Here is a 15,010-nt window from a genome sequence, read left to right on the forward strand (position 1 = left end):
TATGGGAGGTTAGCAAGAAATTCCCTTAGTGAATGATCCTCGGGGCCAGTTCTTCACAGGTACCTGAGGCTTTTACCTTCTCTTTTGCATGAGGAATTGGGGGGTGGGGGTGACCCTAAGACTTTTTCTTTTTACATGACTTTTGGCTATTTCTAAAATTTGAAACTATGTTCAAAGGAAAAAGATGCAATTCTTATTTTATTTTTATTTATTTATTTATTTATGAGACAGAGTCTCACTCTGTTGCCTGGGCTAGAGTGCCGAGGCATCAGCCTAGCTCACAGCAACCTCAAACTCCTGGGCTTAAGCGATCCTCCTGCCTCAGCCTCCCAAGTAGCTGGGACTACAGGCATGTGCCACAATGCCTGGCTAATTTTTTTCTATATATATTTTAGTTGGCCAGATAATTTCTTTCTATTTTTTTAGTAGAGATGGGGTCTCACTCTTGCTCAGGCTGGTCTCGAACTCCTGACCTCAAGCGATCCACCCGCCTCGGCCTCCCAGAGTGCTAGGATTACAGGCGTGAGCCACCGTGCCTGGCCTAAAGATGCAATTCTGAAAGAGGATTTTCATGTCCATTTTAAGTGACAGCAGCAGAGTTAGAATAAATATGTAGACACCCAAGAGGACTGCTTTGAAAAGTAAAATACCCATTTGGATGTGTAAATTGTGGTTTATTTGTAACAATAATAATTCATACTTCATTGCCTCCAATGTTCTGTAGGTTAGTGATACTAGGGTAGTTGCAGGTCAGCTGAGAGCCTCTTAACAGAGGGATGGACGCTTCCATGCAATTCTCTAGAAGTATGGCAACACTTCTGCCTGGGCGTGGGGGTCTCAGATGCTAATGCTGCCCATATCTTTGCTGCCTCAGACAGTGGTTTCCTAAAACAGAACAACTCTTCTTGGACTTCCTCTTAGGAACAAGTGAGAAGGCCAAGACTTTAAAAAGCCACTTCTCACATGAACAAATGCAGTCAGAGGGGTCTGAGCAGTTCTGCCAGTCCTAGGCTTGGGATAGAGTGTAGATTTTCCTCCTTGTCAACGTCTAGTCCCCTCTTCCTAACCTCAAGTACTACTCTTGTGTCTGGTGAGTGGAACCACGTGACAGAATTCCACTCTGTGACCTCTTTTTTTAGCTCTGTGATCTTGAGTAAAATACTTAATCTCTCAAAGCCCATTTCCTTATCTGTAAATTGTTAGATTTACTTCCTCTCAGGATTAAATACAGTGACACGTAAAATACCTAGAATAGTGAATGGCACGTAGAAGATGTTTAATAAATGTTAGCTCACTCTTTCTCTCCCCTCTAGCCTTCCTCTCGTATATCTTCCTCTTGAATATATCTTTCAATTTAAAATAATAGCAATAATAACAGTTGATATTTGCTAGAGTAAACGTATAATCAACATTTACTATATTACTGTATAACTTACTATTGTGCCAGGAACTGTTCCCTGAGTTTTATTACTTCCCTTAATCCCCCAAATAATCCAGCGAGGTAGGTGACCACAGGCTTAGTGTGGTCTGCAGACTCCTGGGGGTCCTGAGACCCTTTCAAGGTCAAAACTATTTTCTTAATAATCCTAAAACAGGGACTAAAATGTCACTCTTTTGACATTTTTGCTAACAGAGCAAAACAATGGTGGGTAAAACTAATGGTGCCTTGGTGTCAATCAAGGCAGTGGCTCTAAATGGTACTGGCAGTCATTGTACTTTTCACTGCCACGCTCTCAGTAAAAAAACAAAACCTAAGAATGTCCTTGATGAAGCAGTAAGAATTAATTTTATTATTTACCTTTGAGTACACATCTTTTTAATATTTTGTGCAAAAAAATGGAAAGCATACATAAAGTACTCCTGTTGCACACTGAAGTTATGATGGTTGTCTCAAGGAAAAGCACTGGTTTGAGTTTGAGCTGAACTAACTTATTTCATTATTCTTTTTCTTTTTTTCCCCCCAGCTGATTCTATTCTTTTTCTTTATTATTATCATTGTATTTGAGACAGGGTTTCACTCTGTAGCCCAGGCTGGAGTGCAGTGGCTCAGTCTTAGCTCACCACAACCTTGGAACTCCTGAGCTCAAGAGATCCTCCCTCCTCGGCCTTCCAAAGTGCTGGGATTACAGGCCTGAAACACCTTGCCTGGCCAAACTAGTTTCTTTTCTTATGAAACACCAAAGGACGAATGACAAAGTAGGGTTGCTCAGACTTAGCTTTCTAGAAATATGAACCAAATGAGCCTGTTGCTTCAAGAAAAAGTTTTTGTTGCCAAGGATAAAATTTGAGCCTCTAAGTGAAAATTGGAATTTTGGAAAACTTGTATCTACCACTGTGATCTTGATACTTTTCCAATACTCAAAGACTTTTTTGATGAGATCAGTGGGGATGTTAATAAATATGTATTTGATGTTACATAATGCAATGTGTTGACATTTGGAAGATCTGCATAACTCTGTGAACCAATATTTTCTAAATGATCAATGCATGATGTTACAAAATCATGCATGGGTGAAAGATCCATTCAAAGATCAAAGGATTTTACTATAATAGAGTACAAAAAGTGAATTGATATTGTATCAGATTCTATGTCACAACTTTTTGGTATAGTATCAAAGAATATCTACAATGATCTAAAAAGGCCATTAAAATACTCCCTCTCTTTTCTAATTATATATCAATATGAGGCCAGATTTTCTTTATATACTTCAACCAAAACATGAGACTCCAGCTGCTTTCCATTAAGCTGGATATCAATGAGATTTGCAAAAATGTAAAACAATGCTACTCTTCTCACTAAATGAGTCTTTATTTTAGAATTGTTTTTTCACAAAAATGTTATTTATGTTAACCTATAATGGATTTTTATTATTTTAATAGGAATTAGTGGGCAGAGTGTGATGGCTCATACCTATAATCCCAGCACTTTGGGAGGCCAAGGCAGGAGGATGGCTTGAGACCAGGAGTTTGAGACCAGCCTGGGCAACATAGCAAGATCCTATCTCTGAAAAAAAAAAAAATAGGAAAATTAGCTGAAAAAAATCAACCAGGTACGATGATATGCACTACTCAGGAGGCAGTGACGGGAGGATCACTTGAACCCAGGAGTTTGAGGCTGCAGTGAGCTATAATTGTGCCACTGCACTCCAGCCTGGGAAGAACAAGACCCACGTAAAAAATAATAAAAATTTAAAAATAAAATGAATTGATATTTTTTAAACTTGTGCTTTGATTTTTAATATGGCAAATATGATACATAAAATGCACATTAACAAAAGCTCGTTCAGGTCCTCAATTTTTAGAGTATAAAAATGTCCTGAGGCTGGGCGTGGTGGCTCATGCCTGTAATCCTAGCACTCTGGAAGGCCGAGGCAGGCCGATTGTTTGAGCTCAGGAATTCAAGACCAGCCTGAGCAAGAGCAAGACCCCGTCTCTACTAAAAATAGAAAGAAATTATATGGACAGCTAAAAATATATATAGAATAATTAGCCGGGCATGGTGGCGCATGACTGTAGTCCCAGCTACTCGGGAAGCTGAGGCAGTAGGAGTGCTTGAGCCCAGGAGTTTGAGGTTGCTGTGAGCTAGGCTGACGCCACAGCACTCTAACCTGGGCAACAGACTGAGACTCTGTCTCAAAAAAAAAAAAAAAAAAAAAAGTGTCCCGAGACCAAAAAGTTTGAGAATTATTGACTTAGGGAGGTTAAAACTTGCCCACATAATTAGTAAGTGGTGGATCTACAAGTCACATCCAGGCAGCCTGACTTCCAAAGTTAGAGCTCTCCTTATTGATTTTTTTATGCAGACTTTCAAAAATGTCTAATCTTACCTCTGAGAAACTGGGAATGGACCACATCAGTATTAGGGAATTCCAGGCAGGTAAGCAGAGATGATGTGTTTCTGATTTTCATTTATTATGCTTAAAAGAGACTTACTATTCAATGTTATTCTGACTATAGATAAAATGGCCTCTGAAGCCCTTATCCTGGTATTTCTCAGAGGTAGGTGAATCTTTTTTATTTTGGTGAAAAAGACTTTATTCAGGCATCCTCGTGTATCTCAAACTTAAAAAAAATTTTTTTTTAACCACAACCCACAGTAAGAAATCACTGTTACATCAAATGCAGCATACACATTCATAAGTGTATATACACTTGAAGCAAAAGCACACAAAACAATATCCTTACCATATGTGATATTTTCTAATTATTTCATTAAAAAGAAACGCTGGTCACAATTTATTAAACTGATTTGACAACCACCTGCAGTTTGAAAAACTCTGCTCTACTACAGCACTTCTCCAGGACAAGAATATACAAGGCTAAGACATATTAATATAAGCAGTTCCCAACTAAGCATGAGAATCTTTCTAGATGACAGACACTCATGTATTATTTGGTTATTAGAAATCTGAACATTTCCCATGAAACGATCTGAAAGTTGGTTGGGAAGGGAAGTACCATTTACTGAGTACTATGGTTTGAACGTGTCCCCCCAATTCATGTTAGAAAGGTAAGCCCCAATGCAATAGTGTTGAGACCTTTAATACGTGATTAGGTCTTGAGTGCTCTGCCCTCATGAATGATTAATGCTGTTATCGCTGGATTCAGATAAAAGGATGAGTTTGGCCTCCCTCCTCTCTCTCATGTATGCACTCTCTTGCCCTTCCACTTTCAGCCACAGGATGACAAAGCAAGAAGGCACTCACCAGATGCTGGCCCCTTGACCTTGGACTTCCTAGCCTCCAGAACTAAAAGACATAAATCTCTGTTCTTTATAAATTACCTAGTTTGAGATATTCTGTGATAGAAGCACAAAATGAACCAAGACTTTTGAGTTATCTATTATATACATTATTTACTTATTACTTACATTATTAACAATAATCCTGAGAAGAAGAAAGTATTATTCTATTATGTAGATGGGAAAAGTGAGGCTCAGAGAGGGTAACTGGTACTTGACCCCAAGTCATTTGGCTTCGAAACTGCTCTTCCTAGCATATTACAGTATTTCCTTATGTTTATAGGGATAGCTCCCTCCAACCCCCTACTCCTGCGAAAAAAAACAAAACAAAAAACTCCATTCAACCCAAATTTAGCAGGATGCTATACAATCTAGTTATCATTTATGGGGATAATCTATATAAGATTGTCCTTAATTATAACTTGGGCTCTCAAAAACACATTCTCCACGGTGCTTAACACCCCATTGACTCCCCAGTTTACTCCTAAAATGTGCCACAATAGGAACAGTATTCTCAGTGACTTCAGAGGCAGCAGGAGACAGAGGACATGGGGACAGCTTGAAATATTCCCAACACCAATAGGGAAAATACAGGCATTTCCTGCTTAGAGTGAAGGAGGTGGCAGTGTTTGGCTCTTTTGCCTCATCTGAGTGATCTGCCTCATTTCCATATTTATTCAGCCCTGTGAAAAATCCTTCTCCCCTGACTCCTGAGGAATATTTGGAAATAAAGTATCCTGAAAAAACAATCTCTCCTTTTGCTAGGCATTAAAATAACTCCACTGCTAACATTCAGGTATGAACTACCATTCCCGACACGAATGTCTGAAGCAGAAACAACTTTTACATTTCTACACCTAAAAATGGTAGGTGGATAGGTGGGTGACTGGTTTCTGAGGGACCAGACTGAATACTCCCATCACAAACCTGTTTGGAGGCCTGATAAAGTAGCCCTAAGAATGAAAAACCAAAAGCACTTGCACTCCCTTCCGTTAGCGTAAGCCCGCTGCCGGCCCCGCGGCGCTCCACGATCACAGGTGAGAAGAATCCTAGCTTCAAGCCTCTGACCCTGACTAGAGGCTCATCTGGGAGTACAGGGGTCACATATTTATATTTGTGTGCCTAAAAACTTGGGATCAGCAGGATCTGGAGACCGTTAGCCCCAGGAAGAATGAAAACTGGAAGCAGTCATGTTCTTTCTCTCCTCTCCTTCCCACCCTGCTCCTGAAGGAGATCCAGTACTTTCTAATCACTTCAACTTTCCTATTACCATTCTTTTGTACTCCACTTTCCATGGCCAGGCACTTGCCAAAGTATGAGGAAGTGAACATTTTATTAGCATTTTATTTGCATTTTTGGAGAAGATACACAGTTTCACGAGAAACACTGATTTTTCTCAAACAATAGAAAAAGGTTTTAAAAAAAGAATCTACCGTTTTAGAAGAAGAAAACAAGTCTCTTCAGCAAACACGGGGCCAATTCAGATTGGAGGAACCAGTGAAGCAGAAGTTACAAACGTAAGTTCAGACTTATCCATAAATTTCTTCTTGTCTAGTTCTGTAAGGCTCCAAACGGGCATCTCAGCTTAAAACTGGCAACACGCTCAAAGCCTTCAGGGTCCCATCTAGCTTGAACACAGCAGGGGGATCACTCTCCAGGAGGCTGCATCTGTTTACAGAACTCATCAAACTGCTGCTGCTCCAGTTCTGTCATGACTCTGTTCAGGGCATAGATCTGAATGGGAAAAACCGATGTATCTGTTAACAATGGAGGCAACGCATCTCCTCCCACAACAGGCTGTGTCATCCGAAAATGCCAGAACTACACCAGTGATGACAGTGATTGGGAACAGGAAATTTAGGTATTAATTCCATCCAGGGAATCAGAAAAGAAACAGTGAGGCAGGTGGCTTGATTTGGTCTCTAAGGGATTAAGAGGATGAACAGGTAGCGACTAGGGATGGAACATGACAGGTGATGGGGGAAGATACTATGTGTAAATAAATATGATGGAAAAGTATAGGATTAGTTCTGGCAACTTCAAGTATGGTAATATGAAGGATATTATAGAGTGTGATTGGGGAGCTGGAGAAGGTAAGAAAAGCGTGTTGAGGTCTTAAATGCCATGCCAAGGAATCTGGGCTTCATCTGGCAGAATCTGGAGAGCCAGCAAGGATAAGTGTGGGCAACCTGAACGGATCTGTGCGTTGGGAAAGATGACTGGGGGCCGTGTGAGGGATGGAGTGGGGGGAGGAGAGATTATAAACCACTCAGGAGGCATCTGATACAACAGTCCAGGGAGGAGGTAGTGGGAACGTGGCGCAGGGCAGGCGGTAGGGGTGGAAAGAAGATGGCAGGAGACATTCTAAGGTGAAAGGCACCTCACCTTTCTTTATCCTTACAGTAATCTATCCACTAAGAACAGAAACAGATCATAAAACTTCCTAATTTGTAGAAGAAAAAAAATGAAGCGGGCGTGTGTGTATATAGGAGATACAACTTGATTAATTGAAAAGGAGACAAGGAAGGGAAAGAAATGAAACTGAGAAGTGGGACAAATAGAAAATATAAAATAAGGGCAGAAATTAATGAAAAAGCACCCAAACCTACAATAGAAAGGGTCATCAAAACTGCAAGATAGTTCTTTAAAAATACTAAAATGGCCGAGTGTGATGGCTCACACCTGTAATCCCACCACTGTGGGAGGCTGAGGCAGGAGGATGGCTTGAGCCCAGGAGTTCGAGGCTGCAGTGAGCTGTGATGATGCCACCGCACTCTAGTCTGGGCAACAGAGTGAGACTCTGTCTCAAAAACAAACACAGACACACACATACAAAATAACTAAAAAAAACCCCCTACAAACCTCTAATGTAATCAACATAAAAAAAGGAGTGGGCACAATCAAGTGTTATTAGGAACTAAAAAGAACACATAACTACTGTCATAACAGAGATGAAAACAAACATCATGAACTTTGTGCCAAGCCACTCAAAAAAGTAAAATGATCAAAACTAACTGGAAGATCAAAACTGACTAGAAAGCTTGAATGATCCTATAATCTTTAAGGAAAATGGAATTCCACAAAGTGATAAAAATAGTTACAAACACCACCACAGATGATTCTCAAAAAACATAATGCTACCTTTTCACAAGATGGCACCAAAGATGAAGAGGAAGCTCCTGCCCTCCCCACAGCCAAAGCCAAGGATTTGAGGGCCAAGAATTCAGTGCTGAAAGGCATCCACAGCCACCAAAAAAAGATGATCGACATGTCATTCCCCTTCTGGCAGCCCAAGACAATGTGGCTCCCAAGGCAGCCCAAATATCCTTGGAAAAGTGCCCCTAGGAGAAACAAGCTTGACCACTATGCCATCATCAAGCTCCCCCGACCACTGAGTCTGCCATGAAGAAGACAGAGGACACCATCCACTGTGGATATCAAAGCCAACAAGCACCAGATCAAACAGCCGATGAAAAAGCTCTATGACACTGATGTGGCCAAGGTCAACACCTTGAGTAGGCCTGATGGAGAGAAGAAGGCATATGTTCGACTGGCTCCTTCCTGACTATGATGCTTTGGATGTTGCCAATAACACTGGAATCATCTAAACTGAATCCAGCTAATTCTAAATAAATATCTTTTCACCATTTAAAAAAAGCATGATTCTGATGATGAAAAAGGTAAATTTTATGTAATATGTATTTTACCACAATAAAAATAAATAAATTTGAACGATTAAAAAATGCTGAATACAGTAACATATATAAAAGTTTAGAAACACACAAAACTGGCTGGGCACAGTGGCTCATGCCTGTAATCCTAGCACTCTGGGAGGCCGAGGCAGGCAGATTGTTTGAGCTCAGGAGTTCGAGACCAGCCTGAGCAAGAGCGAGACCCTGTCTCTACTAAAAATAGAAAGAAATTAGCTGGACAGCTAAAAATATATATAGAAAAATTAGCCAGGCATGGTGGTGCATGCCTGTAGTCCCAGCTACTTGGGAGGCTGAGGCAGGATTGCTTGAGCCCAGGAGTTCGAGGCTGCAGTGAGCTGTGATGACACCATGGCACTCTAGCCCAGGCAACAGAGTAAGACTCTGTCTCAAAAAAAAAAAAGAAACACACAAAACTAAGACAACCTATTGTTATGCTACAAAATATCATTTAGGGGTACACAGAGACACAGTAAATTAATATAGAACAGCAAGAGAAGGACTAGCATAAAATTAAGCAAGAGGGTACTGCTAGTGGGGAGGGTCAGAAACACAACCAGAATGGGACACACAGAACTTCCAAATTACAGGTCATGTTCTATTTCTTTAGTTGTGCAGCAAATACAAGGGTGTTTGTTTCCTTCTTCTTTAACCTCACACACACATTATATACATACTTTTAACATACATATATTTAAAACCTCTGCTTCATTAATAACTATTTGAAGAGCACTCGTAATCTGCATACTACTGTGCCAGGGACTGAGAGGAATATTAAATAGCTGCTTGGAGACCTCCAGACCAAGGAGGCAAAGATGGCAGGAGAAGGTATAAAATATGTAGAGAAAGAAGAGACTTGAAATGGGTCAGGGTGTCCAAGCCAAGGAATGTAAGACTTTCACTGGAGAAGGAAATGGTCCCCAGCAGTGTCGAATGCTGCTTCAATTGCCAAATGTGCCGTCTGCTCCCATTCACCTCCATCACGTCCGACTTTCTGGGATGTGGAATCTTTGCACAACTGAATGGAAACCGTCTCCTCCTCCCCACAAGGGGTCTTGTCACATCCCTCTTGTAGACTATATTCTAGGCAATAGAGATAAACAAAATGGCAAGGAAGCTGCAGGGCAAAGCAAAAAGCGGCAGACGAAGGTCAGAAGATCTGTTTAGATGCAGTCCCGTCCCTCATTAACTACAGGACTCTTGTCATGTCACTTTCCAGTGAGGACAACACCTCCTGCCTCATATATTTTATACATCCCTACCTTATTCTAGGAAGGATTTATTAATACCAAGGTTCAATGGGAGTAACACTAATACCTGCTTGAAGCCCTGGTGTGAGGACTACACGTGGTCCTGCATGTGCAGCTTGGCCTGGGCCTGGCACATCTCAAGAGCTCTACAAGTGCCAGCTGCTGATAGAATGCAAATCCAACATCACATTTCGGCAAGCCAACATGAACACCAGCAACTGTTCAATTTACAGCCCACACCATAAAAGCAAGCCAACTGCTTGGAAGCACAATGATTGCTGATCATGATCACTGCTGTTTATTGAATGCTTTCTCTGTGCCAGTGCTAAGTGCTTTGCATATAATATTTCTATTCTTTTTAACAGTCTTGTGAGATAGATATTATCGTACTTATTTTACCAAGGAGGAACTGAAGTTCAGAGAGGTTAAGTATCTTGTCCAAAGTCACATGGGAAGAACTGGGATTTATGGAGGAACTGGGATTTGAAGTCAGACAAATAAATTTAATGTGTGGAAACCTCACGGAAAGGTGTCAATAAGGATATAAACAATGTCCTCAACATCTATTCTTACAGTTTAGAGAGGCCATTTTCATGCGGCTGTTTCTTATAGCAACCCTCAAATTGTTCCCCAAAGCACAAGGCAGTAAAATCATCTGGGGGCCTGGATCCAGATGGGGATGGGGGGGTAAAGGAAAGGGCAGAACCATTTATTAGAACCCAGGCTCACAGTTCTCAGGTGGTCTGCCTTAATCCAAAGGTAGATTTCAGTTTACAGATTAACTTCAAACATACCATTAAGTTTACTTATTACATTTCCTGTCTGCCTCTTCCCTCTTCCCCATGGCATGCAAGCTCCATGAAGGCAGGGATTCCTCTCTGCTCTGTTTTGTTGTGTGTCTCAAATTCCTCGAACAGTGCTTGACATGTAGTAGCAGCTATTTGTTAAATGAATAGATCGGATGAACAACAAAGATTAAAAGTTGACAATACCAAGTGTTACAAAAGAAATGAGGAACGAGAACTCTCACACCACTAGTAGGAGTGCAAACTTGTACAATCCCTTTGAAGGCAATGTCTAGTAACATTGAAAACGTACCCAATAATTCTTCTAGTTAAATACCCTACAGAAATTATAGCACAGGTGCCAAAAGAGACACCTAAAAGTTTTTCAGTAGAGCAATGTCTGTAATAGCAAAAAAAAAAAAAAAAAACTATAAATAATTTAAATGTCCATCTCTGGAAGAATGAGTAAATATACTATATAAAATGGATTCATAAAATAGACTACTGTAAAGAGCAATGAGAATAAACTAGAGTCTTATATTAATATGAATGGTTCTAAAACACATAATGTAAGCAAAATGCAAAAGAAAATGGAACTTTTACTAATGTAAAAATTTAGAACACAAAAGAATATTGTATATTGTTCAAGGATATTTATTAATATATTTGACTGTAAAAAAAAGTAGTTGTCCATGGGGAGGGGAAAAAGGCTATAAGACAGGAAAGGGACAAAGGGGACTTAAAATTGATATGTAATTCTTATTTATCCTAATTTAAGAAGACTCCAGACAAAAAGGACAAAATGCTAACTGCTACCAAGCAGGAATGCTGAGTAACCAGGTGTTTGTTGTTAATAGTTCAGTTTTCTGTATTTTTAAATTTCTCAACAACCAAATAAAACAAATAGCAAACTTTTCCCTGATCTTAAATACTAAAATAAAGTGTTTATGTGTGGATGTGGTTCAACATTGGCAATGGAAAGTTTAAAGCTTTTCATCCTTAAATTGATTTTATGTGTTGAGAGAACAAAGAACACATTGGTGGTTCTAAAGCTTGGGACTTTACATGGTTATGAGTAGCTATTTTCTGCACCAACTCCAGAAGGGGTGTCTGACGCTTGCTCTCTTTCTCATTCTGAACCCTCTCTCCCCTTACATATTGATTCTTTTCTCCTTTCTTCCTTCCCTCAGGTCCCTACACAAACGCACTGCGTCAAGAGTCATCTGGAGGCCCGGCACAAGCTGGGGTTCTGACACTAACTTGCATGTGATTCTGGGCTGCCACCTCACCATTTTGGACCTCAATGATCTCTCTAAACCTGGGAGAACACCTGTCTTGCCTGGAGGCAAGCAGGGCTCCCCGTCACAGTTCTCCTCTCTATTTCTCTGTTGCAGCACCATGTCCAGTGGACTACACACAGAGCCTCCACCTTGATCTCACCTCTGCTCTCTGCCTTTGTTTCAGCTCCTGCTGGGCTGATTTCTGCTTAGCCTTCTCAACTCTGCTGACAGGTTCCTTAACTTTGGGTTTTTCTTTACGTGCAGGTGGATCCATGGCTTGGCTTCTGGATACTTCTTAGTCAAGCCTGATCTGGATGATACAGAAAGAGGCAGACCTTCAAAATAAAAAACAAAACAAAACAAACAAACAAAAAACCCCCCAACCTGCCAGTCACTCACCTAACTAATCCCTTAGCTCAGCCCCTTCCTTTGCCAGGTGAGGCAGACAGAGTGGCCTGGCGGCAAGAGCACTGGATTTGGTGGAGTAGGACCTGAGTCCCATTGCCACAACCTCGCTGGGTGTCCCTGGGCAAGTCTCCTCTCCATCCTGAGCCTTAGTTTTCTGTCTGCAAAATGGGACCATAGTCCCTTCCCTGGCTTCCCCCTCCAAGAACTGCTGTGTGAGGATCAAATGAGAAGACCCAAGACAAATAGTCTCATACACGGTAGCGTGCTGTACCCAGCGTGGGACTGTCATAACTGGGACACAGAGGCCCAGAAGAACAGGCCAGCCGAAGTCTTACACCAGTCTCCAGTCTTCGGGCCAGGGCGTTCCCACCACTGCCAGGCCTGACGGTTTCCCACCCAACTCCGCCCGCAGCCATCACTCCTGGGGCCAGCCGCCGGGCCCCACAGCTCGCCCGGGCCCGCCCCCCGCGTCCCGACCCCGCCCCGGCCCCAGGGGACGGCTCCCGCCTCCCGCCCGCCTCCCTCTCTCGGAGCAAAATGGCAGCGGGGGGCCGGAGCCGCCGACCGAGAGGGTCGGGAGTCGGTGCCTTTGCCTACCGGGTCTCGGGACTTTGGGGCTTCCACCGCGTCGCAGACAACGCCCCACGCGGGGGCAACCCCGGCCTTTCCCCGCTGCCGGACCTAGAGTTCCGAGCCCGCCGCCCCTCGGACTGGGCGGGGCGGAGGGAGGGGCAGGGGGCCGCGCGCCTTCATGCTTCCGCCGCAGGAGCGGCCGCGCGTGCGCAGAGAGCATGTCTGGGAAGCCGGCGCCGGGGGCGGGGCCGGAGGCTGCCGGGCGTGGTTGGGGCGCTGGGGCGGGGGGCGCTGGGGCGGGGGTCGTGGGGGCGTGCGACTAACAAAGCTTTTCTCGGGAATATTTTCCGGGCCAGCTGCTAGGCTTTGAAGGGTGCCATCTGAGTCCTGGGATTGGAATTGCTCAGAATTGGAATTCTGAGCCTCAAAGAAGTGGGGACTGGTGATGGTCACCTTCTTGATTCACGAGTTTATTAGGAGGATTAAGTGAGATCCTGTTTGCCGGTGCTTTGAACAAGGGAATCTTGACACAAGTACAAACAACCAGTTTAAGCACAGAGAAACAGTCAAGTTACACTGATTATTGAGGAGATACAAATTAAAATAGATGGCTGTCATTTTCCATTTATTACAAGGACTGACAAAAAAAAAATAATAATAGCTACCTCTCTTCTGGGCGTACTCTATTCCAGGCACTGTTTTTATAGCTTTGATACAGCAAAGTGACTCCCAATGCTGGGAATCACTTGAAGTCCAAGTCGGTCCTTGGCTTCGCGCAAGGAAGAATTCAGGAGCGAGCTGACAGTATAAAGTAAAAGCGAGTTTTACTTAGAAAGTATAGAAAATTTACTCCATAGACAAAAGTAGAAACTAGTTCTCCCTGCAGAGGAGAACCTGCCACGTGGTTCCTTTAGCCCCTCTATTTAAGCAATAGCTTAATTGTAAGCTAAACAAGGGGAGGAATATTCATGTTATTTCTTGGAAAGGGGCAGTGTTTTCCTAGAATTAGGGTGACACCCTCCTTTTGACTATGGTCAAACAGGAAGTTTCATGGCATCAGGATTAGAGTGGGAGGTTTTCTGAGAAATTTTTATGGTAATGAAGTGTACAATGAAGCGGTAGGGTCAAGAGGTGGTCAGTTTCTCCACCATCTTGGTCCTAACCAATTGGAACTTGTCCTGTCTCCACCTTGTTTTGATCAGGGTAGTTTGAAACTTTGTTTTGAGACTTCCTGACTCAGTTAAATAGTTTGCACAATTAAGCAATGCTGGTAGCCCTGCCCAAAGCAATGCCTAAAGCAATGCCAAAGCAGTTCCCAAAGCAGTGCCTGCCAGTTCCCTGTCTCAGCTTCCCATTTATTAACTCGTTGATTCCTCATAGTAAGTATGTATAATATATAAATGTGTAGTAATAAACTATTATCCCTATTTTACAGAGAAGAGAACAGAGGCACTGAAAAGTTGTGCCTTTTCCAAAAATTGTTAAAACCTTTCTGGAGGCCAGTTTAGCACTAGATATCAGAAGCCTTAAATGTTATTGTTTTTTTAATTTATTTATTTTTGAGACACAGTATTACTCTGCACCCCTGGTTAGAGGGCAGTGGCATTATCATAGCTCACTGCAATCTCAAACTCCTGGGCTCAAAGTATCCTCCTGCCTCAGTCTCCCGAGTTGCTGGGACTACAGGTATACGCCACAACACCCAGCTAATTTTTCTATTTTTAGTAGAGATGGGGTCCCACTCTTGCTCAGGCTAGTCTTGAACTCCTGAGCTCAAGCAATCCTCCTGCCTCGGCCTCCCAGAGTGCTAAGATTGCAGGTGTGAGCCACAGACCTTGGCCAAGCCTTAAATATTTCTAAGAAAAAACTGGAAACAACCAAAATCTTTGTAATTGGAGTTGATTAAATAAATAATAGGATAGTTACCATGGAATTCCATGCGGCCATTAAAATGACATAGAAGAATATTTACTGACATAATAAACTAATATACTAAAAGAAAAAGATACAAAGGTATGCATGTACAGTCTAATCACAGTATTTGTTTTATGGTTTCAAAATAAATCATATACACACAGAATAGAGAATAGATGAAAACACATCAGAATGTTAATCCTAAGAAAAGGGGTTATTTTTATCTTCTTTGTGTTTTTGTTTTCTTTTTTTCAGACAGAGTCACTTTGTCTCCCTGGGTAGAGTACAGTGGCATCATCATAGCTCACAGCAACCTCAAATTCCTAGGCTCAAGTGATTTTCTTGCCTC

General features: G+C 42.1%; 2 protein-coding genes across 2 annotated transcripts in view; one reads left to right on the forward strand and one right to left on the reverse strand.

The window, feature by feature from the left end:
• Positions 1-15,010, forward strand: part of C8H1orf50 (chromosome 8 C1orf50 homolog) — a 257,892-nt gene that overhangs the window by 23,879 nt on the left and 219,003 nt on the right. The gene's annotated exons all lie outside the window — the stretch shown is intronic.
• On the reverse strand, positions 6,001-12,910 carry SVBP (small vasohibin binding protein). Its single transcript, XM_069477802.1, has 3 exons — positions 12,772-12,910; positions 11,927-12,076; positions 6,001-6,475 (listed from the first exon to the last, which is right to left on the reverse strand). The coding sequence occupies exons 2-3, from the start codon at positions 12,038-12,040 to the stop codon at positions 6,389-6,391; spliced, it is 201 nt and encodes a 66-aa protein (XP_069333903.1). The 5' UTR covers positions 12,041-12,076; positions 12,772-12,910; the 3' UTR covers positions 6,001-6,388.

Source organism: Eulemur rufifrons, chromosome 8, assembly GCF_041146395.1.
Source record: "Eulemur rufifrons isolate Redbay chromosome 8, OSU_ERuf_1, whole genome shotgun sequence".
Lineage (NCBI taxonomy): Eukaryota > Metazoa > Chordata > Mammalia > Primates > Lemuridae > Eulemur > Eulemur rufifrons.